We start from the raw sequence: 12,500 nt of genomic DNA, 5'->3' as shown, positions 1-12,500 counted from the left end.
AGATATACAGACGTACAGATATACAGATGTACAGATACAGATATACAGACGTACACATATACAGACGTACTGATACAGATATACAGACGTACACATATACAGACGTACTGATACAGATATACAGACGTACACATATACAGATATACAGACGTACACATATACAGACGTACTGATACAGATATACAGACGTACAGATACACAGACGTACAGATACAGATATACAAACGTACAGATATACAGACGTACAGATACAGATATACAGACGTACAGATACAGATATACAGACGTACAGATATACAGACGTACAAATATACAGACGTACAGATACAGATATACAGACGTACAGATATACAGACGTACAGATATACAGACACAGATATACAGACGTACAAATACACATATACAGACGTACACATATACAGACGTACAGATACAGATATACAGACGTACAGATATACAGACGTACAAATATACAGACGTACAGATACAGATATACAGACGTACAGATACAGATATACAGACGTACAGATACAGACGTACAGATACAGATATTACAGACATACAGATACAGATATACAGACGTACAGATATACAGACGTACAGATACAGATATACAGACGTACAGATATACAGATGTACAGATACAGATATACAGACGTACAGATACAGATATACAGACGTACAGATATACAGACGTACACATATACAGACGTACACATATACAGACGTACAGATATACAGACGTACAGATACAGATATACAGACGTACAGATACAGACGTACAGATACAGATATACAGACGTACAGATATACAGACATACAGATACAGATATACAGACGTACAGATACAGATATACAGATACAGATATACAGACGTACAAATATATACAGACGTACAGATACAGATATACAGACGTACAGATATACAGATATACAGACGTACAGATATACAGACGTACAGATACAGATATACAGATACAGATATACAGACGTACAGATATACAGACGTACAGATACAGATATACAGACGTACAGATATACAGACGTACAGATACAGATATACAGACGTACAGATATACAGACGTACAGATATACAGACGTACAGATATACAGATATACAGACGTACAGATATACAGATATACAGATGTACAGATATACAGACGTACAGATACAGATATACAGATATCTGTATCTGTACGTCTGTATCTGTACATCACCGTGAACACTGGGGCACCCCAGGGCAGTGTACTGAGTCCTCTGCTGTTCACCCTTCTGACTCATGACTGTGTTGCGAAACACAGTTCTAACAGCATCATAAAGTTTGCAGATGATACAACTGTGCTGGGTCTCATCAGCAAAGGCGACGAGTCAGCATACAGAGAGGAGGTGCAGCAGCTGCTCCTCTGAGGAAATCGTTAAGAGCACCAAGTTCCTTGGTGTCCACCTAGCGGAGAACCTCACCTGGTCCCTGAACACCAGCTCTACAGCCAAGAAAGCCCAGCAGCGTCTCTACTTCCTCCGGAAGCTGAGAAAGGCCCGTCTCCCTCCACCCATCCCTCCCTCTTCTATAGGGGAACCATAGAGAGCATCCTGAGCAGCTGCATCACTGCCTGGTTTGGGACCTGCACAGCCTCTGACCGCAAGACCCTCCAACGCATTGTGAGGACAGCTGAGAAGATCATCTGAGTCTCTCTCCCCTCCGGCATGGACATTTACACCACCCGCTGCATCCGCAAAGCAACCAGCATTGTGGATGACTCACCCACCCTTCACACAGACTGTTCTCCCTCCTGCCATCAGGAAGAAGGTACCGCAGCATCCGGTCCAACACGACCAGACTCTGCAACAGCTTCTTCCCCCAAGCCATCAGACTCCTCAACTCAACTCAACTTCTGAACTGATATCTTTCTGGTACATGTACACTCTCCCTCTCTCTCTCTCTCTCTCTCTCTCTCTCCTCTCCCTCTCTCTCTCTCCCTCTCCCTCTCTCTCTCTCTCTCTCTCTCTCTGTCTCTCTCTCTCTCTCTCCAACCATTTACCCAGGAAAAAAAGGGGAAGCATTTTTGCACAAAGCATTGCACTAATAACTGTACTTTTACTATCTCACTGGACTCTATTTATTACACATTGCACAATTTGCACACTACCGGCAATTATTTATTATTCTCTGGTCTGTACTGTGTTGTGTTGTCTGTCCTCACTTGCACTTGTGTCTTGTATGCACTGTCTATGTTGCACCATGGTCCTGGAGGAACGTTGTTTCGTTTCACTGTGTACTCTGTATGTAGTTGAAATGACAATAAAACCCACTTGACTTGACTTGACTGTACAGGTACAGATATACAGACGTACAGATATACAGACGTACAGATACAGATATACAGACGTACAGATACAGATATACAGACGTACAGATATACAGACGTACTGATACAGATATACAGACGTACAGATACAGATATACAGACGTACTGATACAGATATACAGATGTACTGATACAGATATACAGACGTACAGATACAGATATCAGACGTACTGATACAGATATACAGACGTACACATATACAGACGTACAGATACAGATATACAGACGTACAGATACAGATATACAGACGTACAGATATACAGACGTACTGATACAGATATACAGACGTACAGATATACAGATGTACTGATACAGATATACAGACGTACAGATATACAGATGTACTGATACAGATATACAGACGTACAGATATACAGACGTACTGATACAGATATACAGACGTACTGATACAGATATACAGACGTACAGATACAGATATACAGACGTACAGATACAGATATACAGACGTACAGATATACAGACGTACAGATACAGATATACAGACGTCAGATACAGATATACAAGACGTACAGATATACAGACGTACAGACGTACAGGATATGTAACACAGACAATAAACAATAAAAGAACTGAATTTTCACTTTTTTCTAAGCTAAATTAAATATTCAGTAAAGCTTTCAGAAACTGCTGATGCAATTCCTCTTCTGTGTGTGTAAAACACTCCTACACACACACACACTCTTACATACACACACTCTAACACACACACACACACTCTCTCTCTCTCTCTCTCTCACACACACACAGTGCTGCATTATGCCCACTGTCTACAGAGGCACAACAAAGCATTATTGCTAATTATAAGCACATTCAAATGTGTGTGAGCGTGTGTATGAGTGTGTGTGTGTGAGTGTGTGTGTGTGTGTGTGTGTGTGTGAGTGTGTGTGTGTGTGTGTGTGTGTGTGTGAGTGTGTGTGTGTGTGCAGGCAGTAAATCAGAGCATCAGTAATTCTGTTCAGAAAGTCTCGTCTCTGATGTGAAGCTGTTAGTGACAGAGACACTCCTCCCACCTCCACACCTTCACAAGTTCGTTTACTGAAACAAAGCCTGCAGCACCGTCAGCAAACACCCAACCCCACTTCAGAGTGTGAGGTATAGAGTGTGAGGTACAGAGAGCGAGGTATTGAGTGAGTTACAGAGAGCGAGTTACAGAGTGTGAGGTATAGAGTGTGAGGTACAGAGAACAAGGTATAAAGTGTGAGGTACAGAGAGCGAGGTATAGAGTGTGTTACAGAGTGTGAGGTATAGAGTGTGAGGTACAGAGAGCAAGGTATAGAGTGTGTTACAGAGTGTGAGGTATAGAGTGTGAGGTACAGAGAGCAAGGTATAGAGTGTGAGGTACAGAGAGCGAGGTATAGAGTGCTAGTTACAGAGTGTGAGGTATAGAGTGTGAGGTACAGAGGGCAAGGTATAGAGTGTGAGGTACAGAGAGCGAGGTATAGAGTGTGAGGTATAGAGTGTGAGGTACAGAGAGCGAGGTATAGAGTGTGTTACAGAGTGTGAGGTATAGAGTGTGAGGTACAGAGAACAAGGTATAGAGTGTGAGGTACAGAGAGCGAGGTATAAAGTGTGTTACAGAGTGTAAGGTACAGAGCGTGAGGTACAGAGAGCAAGGTATAGAGTGTGAGGTACAGAGAGCGAGGTATAGAGTGCTAGTTACAGAGTGTGAGGTATAGAGTGTGAGGTACAGAGGGCAAGGTATAGAGTGTGAGGTACAAAGAGCGAGGTATAGAGTGTGAGTTACAGAGTGTGAGGTATAGAGTGTGAGGTACAGAGAGCAAGGTATAGTGTGGGGTATAGAGTGTTAGATATAGAGTGTGAAGTACAGAGTGTGAAGTACAGAGTGTGAGGTACAGAGTGTGAGGTCCAGAGTGTGGGTTATAGAGTGTTAGGTATAAAATGTGAGGTACAGAGTGTTAGGTATAGAATTAGGCACAGAGTGTGAGGTACAGAGTGTTAGGTGTAGAGTGAGGTGCAGAGTGTGAGGTATAGAGTGTGGGGTATAGAGTGTGGGGTATAGAGTGTTAGATATAGAGTGTGAAGTACAGAGTGTTAGGTATAAAGTGTGAGGTACAGAGTGTCAGGTATAGAGTGTGAGGCACAGAGTGTGGGGTATAAAGTGTAAGGTACAGAGTTTGAGGTACAGAGTGTGAGGTACAGAGTGTTACATATAGAGTGAGGTACAGAGTGTGAGGTACAGTGTGAGGTATAGAGTGTGAGGTACAGAGAGCAAGGCATAAAGTGTGAGGTGTAAGGTATATACAGAGTGTGTATATAGCATATAACATGAGGTGTGAGGTGCAGAGTGTTAGGTACAGAGTGTGAAGTACAGAGTGTTAGGTATAGATTGTTAGATATAGATTGTGAAGTACAGAGTGTTAGGTATGGAGTGTGAGGTACAGAGTGTGGGGTATAAAGTGTGAGGTACAGAGTGTGAGGTTTAGAGTGTGAGGTTTAAAGTGTGAGGTACAGAGTGTGAGGTACAGTGTCAGGTATAGAGTGTGGGGTACAAAGTGTGAGGTACAGAGTGTGAGGTACAGAGCATGAGGCACAGAGTGTGAGGGTATAAAGTGTGAGGTACAGAGTGTGAGGTTTAGAGTGTGAGGTACAGAGTGTGAGGTACAGTGTCAGGTACAGAGTGTGAGGTTTAGAGTGTGAGGTACAGAATGTGAGGTATAGTGTGAGGTGTAAGGTATATATACAGTGTATATATAGCATATAACATGAGGTATGAGGTGTGAGGTGCAGAGTGTTAGGTACAGAGTGTGGGGTATAACGTGTGAGGTACAGAGTGTGAGGTTTAGAGTGTGAGGTACAGTGTCAGGTACAGAGTGTGAGGTATAGTGTGAGGTGTAAGGTATATACAGAGTGTGTATATAGCATATAACATGAGGTATGAGGTGTGAGGTGCAGTGTTAGGTACAGAGTGAGGTATAGAGTGTGGGTTATAGAGTGTGGGGTATAAAGTGTGAGGTACAGATTGTTAGATATAGTGTGGCACAGAGTGTGAGGTGTAGAGAGTGAGGTACAGAGTGTGGGGTATAGAGTGTGAGGTACAGAGAGCAAATGTATAGAGTGTGAGGTGTAAGGTATATACAGGTATATGTATATAGCATATAACATGAGGTATGAGGTGTGAGGTGCAGAGTGTTAGATAAAGTGTGAGGTACAGAGTGTGGGTTATAGAGTGTTAGATATAGTGTGAAGTACAGAGTGTGAGGTACAGTGACAGGTATAGAGTGTGAGGTACAGAGTGTGGGGTATAAAGTGTGAGGTACAGAGTTTGAGGTACAGAGTGTGAGGCACAGAGTGTTAGGTACAGAGTGTGAGGTATAGAGTGTGGGGTATAGAGTGTTAGATATAGAGTGTGAAGTACAGAGTGTTAGGTATAGAGTGTGAGGTACAGAGTGTGGGGTATAAAGTGTGAGGTACAGAGTGTCAGGTATAAAGTGTGAGGTACAGAGTTTGAGGTACAGAGTGTGAGGTACAGAGTGTGGGGTATAGAGTGTGAGGTACAGAGGGTTACATATAGAGTGAGGCACAGAGCGTGAGGTATAGAGTGTGAGGTACAGAGTGTGGGGTATAGAATGAGGTATAGAGTGTGAGGTTTAGGGTGTGAGGTACAGAGTGTCAGGTAAAGAGTGTGAGGTACAGGGTGTGAAATACAGAGTGTGGGGTATAGAGTGTGAGGTATAGAGTGTTACATATAGAATGAGGCACGGAGTGTGAGGTATAGAGTGTGAGGCACAGAGTGAGGTATAGTGTGAGGTACAGAGCGTGAGTTACAGAGTGTGGGGTATAGAGTGTGTGGTACAGATTGTGGGGTATAGAGTGTGAGGTATAGAATGTGAGGTACAGAGTGTGAGGTTTAGAGTGTGAGGTACAGAGTGTGAGGTTTAGAATGTGAGGTACAGAGTGTGAGGTATAGAGTGTTAGGTATAGATTGTGAGGTATAGAGTGTGGGGTATAGAGTGTGAGGTATAGAGTGTGAGGTATAGAGTGTAGGGTATAGAGTGTGAGGTATAGAGTGCGATGTACAGAGTGTGGGGTATAGAATGCGAGGTACAGAAAGGTGAGGTATAGAGTGCTATGTACAGGGTGTGTGAGGAGTGTGGGGTACAGAATGTGAGAAGAGTGTTTGGGGACACACCTGTGTTATTGAGGCCGAACAGTAGGGGGCAGGAGATGGCGAATGAGAGGAACCAAACCACAGCGATCATCAGGGCCACTCTCCTCCTGGAGCTGTACCGCGTGTTGTACAGCATTGGCATGGCAACAGCGGTGTACCTGCAGTCCAAGCCATACAGGTTACAGTCAGAACTACAGCACTGTCACCCTCACACAGAGATCACTGAACATCTCAGACCATGAGGAGACACCAGGCTGAGCTGGGCTCCTTAGTGGAGGTTTCCAGTTCACCCCTAAACGCTGCAGTGTTTTCATTCTGGAGCTGGATCACTTTACGATGTATGTAGTCCACTAGATAGGGAGCACTGAAGGTCACTAAAACCTTCCTCCAAAAAGATCTGCTCCTGAATTGCTCAAGGCTTTTTGGAGATCACAGACAAAAGCCTCAGATCGGTGCTCCTCTATCTGTGACTGATTCATGAACGTGAGCTCTCAGAGAGTTCGCAGATGCCTCACAGATGCCCCCTAGTTTTCATCTGTTCAGTCTCAGCAGCACAGAGAGAAGGACAGCCTGGAGGTCTCACTGTTCTACAGGAACCTCTCTGACCCAACACTGTCCCACTAACACCAGCTCAGCCACCCAGAACACCAGCAGTACCACCCAGAGAGGGGGGAGTGAGGAAGAGGAGGAGAGAGTGAGGGAGAGAAGAAGAGAGAGAGAGAGGGGGAGAGTGATGAGGACTGAGGAAGGTGAGGAAGAGCAGCGTGACTGACCTGTCGATGCTGATGGCGCAGAGGTTAAGGATGCTGGCTGTGCACATCATGACGTCCAGAGTGAGCAGAATATCACAGTGGATTCTACTGAACCGCCATTCACCAACCACCTGAAACACACACACACACTACAGTCTAGCCCCGCCCATTCATCCTGCAGCAGTCTAGTCCCACCCATTCATCCTGCAGCAGTCTAGCCCCGCCCATTCATCCTGCAGCAGTCTAGCCCCACCCATTCATCCTGCAGCAGTCTAGCCCCACCCATTCAGCCTAAAGCATTCTAGCCCCACCCATTCATCCTGCAGCAGTCTAGCCCCACCCATTCAGCCTACAGCATTCTAGCCCCACCCATTCATCCTGCAGCAGTCTAGCCCCGCCCATTCAGCCTACAGCATTCTAGCCCCACCCATTCATCCTGCAGCAGTCTAGCCCCGCCCATTCAGCCTACAGCATTCTAGTCCCACCCATTCATCCTGCAGCAGTCTAGCCCTGCCCATTCAGCCTACAGCATTCTAGTCCCACTCATTCATCCTGCAGCAGTCTAGCCCCGCCCATTCAGCCTACAGCAGTCTAGCACCACCCATTCATCCTGCAGCAGTCTAGCCCCGCCCATTCAGCCTACAGCATTCTAGTCCAACCCATTCATCCTGCAGCAGTCTAGCCCTGCCCATTCAGCCTACAGCATTCTAGTCCCACTCATTCATCCTGCAGCAGTCTAGCCCCGCCCATTCAGCCTACAGCAGTCTAGCACCACCCATTCATCCTGCAGCAGTCTAGCCCCACCCATTCATCCTGCAGCAGTCTAGCCCCGCCCATTCAGTCTACAGCAGTCTAGCCCCACCCATTCAGCCTACAGCAGTCTAGCACCACCCATTCATCCTGCAGCAGTCTAGCCCCACCCATTCATCCTGCAGCAGTCTAGCCCCACCCATTCATCCTGCAGCAGTCTAGCCCCACCCATTCAGTCTACAGCAGTGTGACATGCAGGTGTGCTTCTGACCTCCAGGTAGACGCCCCAGGGCATGACCAGCGTGGCCAGCAGCAGGTCGGACACGGCCAGAGAGACGATGAGGTAGTTGGTGGTGGTCTGGAGGGACCTCTCCCTCGACACGGCCACACACACCAGGACATTCCCGAACACCACGCAGAAGATCAGCAGCACCAGCAGCACGGCGTAGAAGTTATAGGGTGGGGAGGAGGGGGGCGGGGCAAAGGAGCAGTTAGAGTGAGGAAGGACAGAGGAGAGAGAAGCAGGGAGAGAGGAGGGGTAGAGGGAGGTGTAGGAGATGGAGGAGAGAGAGGAAGGAGGAAGAGAGGAAGAGGAAAAGAAGGATGAAGGTGATGGAGAGAGAGAAGGGTCGAGTGTCGGGTCGGGGGCGGAGTCTGCCGTCAGATTCAGCACAGGCATCGTTAACGTCCTCTAGGAGCAAACAGGAGAGAGTCCACAGTCCACAGTACCGTACGATTCATACCGCATACTGAAGAGTTCTGACTCAGTAGTGTTTGATCTCAGACTTGTCTCTGACTCAGTAGTGTTTGACCTCAGACTTGTCTCTGACTCAGTAGTGTTTGTCCTCAGACTTGTTTCTGTCTCAATGTTTGTCCTCAGACTTGTCTCTGACTCAATAATGTTTGACCTCAGACTTGTTTCTGTCTCAATGTTTGTCCTCAGACTTGTCTCTGACTCAATAATGTTTGACCTCAGACTTGTTTCTGTCTCAATGTTTGTCCTCAGACTTGTCTCTGACTCAATAATGTTTGACCTCAGAGTTGTTTCTGACTCAATAGTGTTTGACCTTAGACTTGTTTCTGTCTCAATAGTGTTTGACCTCAGACTTGTCTCAGACTCAGTAGTGTTTGATCTCAGACTTGTCTCTGACTCAGTAGTGTTTGTCCTCAGACTTGTTTCTGTCTCAATGTTTGTCCTCAGACTTGTCTCTGACTCAATAATGTTTGACCTCAGACTTGTTTCTGTCTCAATGTTTGTCCTCAGACTTGTCTCTGACTCAATAATGTTTGACCTCAGACTTGTTTCTGTCTCAATGTTTGTCCTCAGACTTGTCTCTGACTCAATAATGTTTGACCTCAGAGTTGTTTCTGACTCAATAGTGTTTGACCTTAGACTTGTTTCTGTCTCAATAGTGTTTGACCTCAGACTTGTCTCAGACTCAGTAGTGTTTGTCCTCAGACTTGTCTCAGACTCAGTAGTGTTTGTCCTCAGACTTGTCTCTGACTCAGAAGTGTTTGTCCTCAGACTTGTTTCTGTCTCAATGTTTGTCCTCAGACTTGTCTCTGACTCAATAGTGTTTGACCTTAGACTTGTTTCTGTCTCAATAGTGTTTGACCTCAGACTTGTCTCAGACTCAGTAGTGTTTGTCCTCAGACTTGTCTCTGACTCAGAAGTGTTTGTCCTCAGACTTGTTTCTGTCTCAATGTTTGTCCTCAGACTTGTCTCTGACTCAATAGTGTTTGACCTCAGACTTGTCTCTGACTCAATAATGTTTGACCTCAGACTTGTCTCTGACTCAATAGTGTTTGTCCTCAGACTTGTCTCTGACTCAGTAGTTTGTCCTCAGACTTGTCTCAGACTCAATAATGTTTGACCTCAGACTTGTCTCTGACTCAATAGTGTTTGTCCTCAGACTTGTCTCTGACTCAATAGTGTTTGACCTCAGACTTGTCTCAGACTCAATAATGTTTGACCTCAGACTTGTCTCTGACTCAATAGTGTTTGACCTCAGACTTGTCTCTGACTCAGTAGTTTTTGTCCTCAGACTTGTCTCTGACTCAGTAGTGTTTGTCCTCAGACTTGTCTCTGACTCAGTAGTGTTTGATCTCAGACTTGTCTCTGACTCAGTAGTGTTTGTCCTCAGACTTGTCTCTGACTCAATAGTGTTTGACCTCAGACTTGTCTCTGACTCAGTAGTGTTTGTCCTCAGACTTGTCTCTGACTCAGTAGTGTTTGTCCTTAGACTTGTCTCTGACTCAGTAGTGTTTGATCTCAGACTTGTCTCTGACTCAGTAGTGTTTGTCCTCAGACTTGTCTCTGACTCAATAGTGTTTGACCTCAGACTTGTCTCTGACTCAGTAGTTTTTGTCCTCAGACTTGTCTCTGACTCAGTAGTGTTTGTCCTCAGACTTGTCTCTGACTCAGTAGTGTTTGATCTCAGACTTGTCTCTGACTCAGTAGTGTTTGTCCTCAGACTTGTCTCTGACTCAGTAGTGTTTGTCCTCAGACTTGTCTCTGACTCAATAGTGTTTGACCTCAGACTTGTCTCTGACTCAGTAGTGTTTGTCCTCAGATTTGTCTCTGACTCAGTAGTGTTTGTCCTCAGATTTGTCTCTGACTCAGTAGTTTTTGTCCTCAGACTTGTCTCTGACTCAGTAGTGTTTGTCCTCAGACTTGTCTCTGACTCAGTAGTGTTTGATCTCAGACTTGTCTCTGACTCAGTAGTGTTTGTCCTCAGACTTGTCTCTGACTCAGTAGTGTTTGACCTCAGACTTGTCTCTGACTCAGTAGTGTTTGACCTCAGACTTGTCTCTGACTCAGTAGTGTTTGTCCTCAGACTTATCTCTGACTCAGTAGTGTTTGTCCTCAGACTTGTCTCTGACTCAGTAGTGTTTGATCTCAGACTTGTCTCTGACTCAATAGTGTTTGTCCTCAGACTTGTCTCTGACTCAGTAGTGTTTGTCCTCAGATTTGTCTCTGACTCAGTAGTTTTTGTCCTCAGATTTGTCTCTGACTCAGTAGTGTTTGTCCTCAGATTTGTCTCTGACTCAGTAGTGTTTGTCCTCAGATTTGTCTCTGACTCAGTAGTTTTTGTCCTCAGATTTGTCTCTGACTCAGTAGTGTTTGTTCTGGGATTTCTTACTTGTCTCATGTGAATGTGGTGTAGAGTTGCTGCGGTGAGTAGCGTCCTGTTTTTGGAGAATGATGAAGATGGCTGTTGTCTTTTTCATGTTTATATATTTTTACATTTTCCTGCTGATTTATGGTAAAACAGCAGAAACGTTACTCATTTAACTTCAGTAATTGTGATTTTATATAACTGCAAACCGCTGGACTTCCAGCATTAGAATACAGTGAGGCAGTAATCAGACTAATCTAGAGCATCACTCTGATCAGACCTCACGTGTAGGACGTTTCCGTAGGGCCTGTTTGCGTGAAGTGAAGGGGGCTTTTCAGTAAATCAGATAATCCTACCTTGACTGAAGTGTTTGAGCTCAAACCCACACAGCCAGACTTCTCAAACCCGACTTCACCTTGGAAACGCTGTTACATCAGAGGAAGCCATTGTCTCTCAATGTTAATGTAACTCTGTGAGGCCGGTGGGGTCACGTACAGCCGCTGAGAGGCTGAATCAAGGCTGCAGGGACGAGCGAGAGCTAAAACACAGCTCTTACAGAAACACGCTCACTTTGCTTTGATGTAGACGAAGGTAAAGGAAGGCGAAGTCACAGCCTTGATTCTGCCTCAGAGCTCTTTCATCACGCCGGCGTGACTGGACCGGTGATTCTACCGGAGCGGTAGCGTGACTACGAAGGCTCCTTTGTGCTGTGAGGTGTTTAGCGTTAGCAGTGTGTGGTCTGAACGGGCTTCACACACACACTTCTTACTGAAGCTGATCCTGAATCAGCTCGTAGTTCAGATGTCTGGATCTGCTGGAGTGTTACTGGTAAAACTCAAATTCACGATCTCTGGACTGCAGCTTCTCCTGGTAGAAAGATCTCTGACATTCTGAGCAGTAACCTCAGATCTGCAGACCTACAGACACTCTGACCAGTCAAACGCTCCCACTGATTTACAGTGAACGCCTCTCTGACATCCGTCCAGCTCTCCATCTTCTTATCTGCTGCTACCTGGCCAGCGGCGTAGTGGGTCTCCACCATTATTCCAGAGAACACAGTTCCTCCACTGCTCCACAGCTCAATGCTCAATAGGGTCATGATGTTGATCTGCTTCAGGGAGTCCTATTCTATTGGCAGTACTCCTTCTCTACAGGCACTAGAGGGAACGTCTGCTCCTCCACAGCTGCTTATAGGGAGCTTATTTCTCTGTTGCTGCAGTAACAGCCTCTAGTCTTCTTGAAAGGCCTATCACTAAATTTTAGAACACTGCTGTGAGGATTTGATGGCATTCTCTCTGGAGCAGATCAACATCATGACCCTATTGGCTCCATGCTGCCTAATGCCAGGCGTGGGCTAGAGGA

The 12,500-nt window shown here is 45.5% G+C and overlaps 1 protein-coding gene across 1 annotated transcript in view; it reads right to left on the bottom strand.

The window, feature by feature from the left end:
- The window catches only part of drd2l (dopamine receptor D2 like), a 14,106-nt gene extending 5,408 nt beyond the window's left edge, over positions 1–8,698 (bottom strand). The window contains 3 exon segments of the mRNA XM_072692606.1: positions 6,539–6,675; positions 7,291–7,400; positions 8,291–8,698. Coding sequence (XP_072548707.1) covers positions 6,539–6,675; positions 7,291–7,400; positions 8,291–8,698 — 655 coding nt within the window.
- Between the last annotated feature and the right edge of the window lie 3,802 nt (positions 8,699–12,500).

Source organism: Salminus brasiliensis, chromosome 1 (genome assembly GCF_030463535.1).
Source record: "Salminus brasiliensis chromosome 1, fSalBra1.hap2, whole genome shotgun sequence".
NCBI classification, from domain to species: domain Eukaryota; kingdom Metazoa; phylum Chordata; class Actinopteri; order Characiformes; family Bryconidae; genus Salminus; species Salminus brasiliensis.
This window is presented reverse-complemented; position numbering and strand designations above follow the sequence as displayed.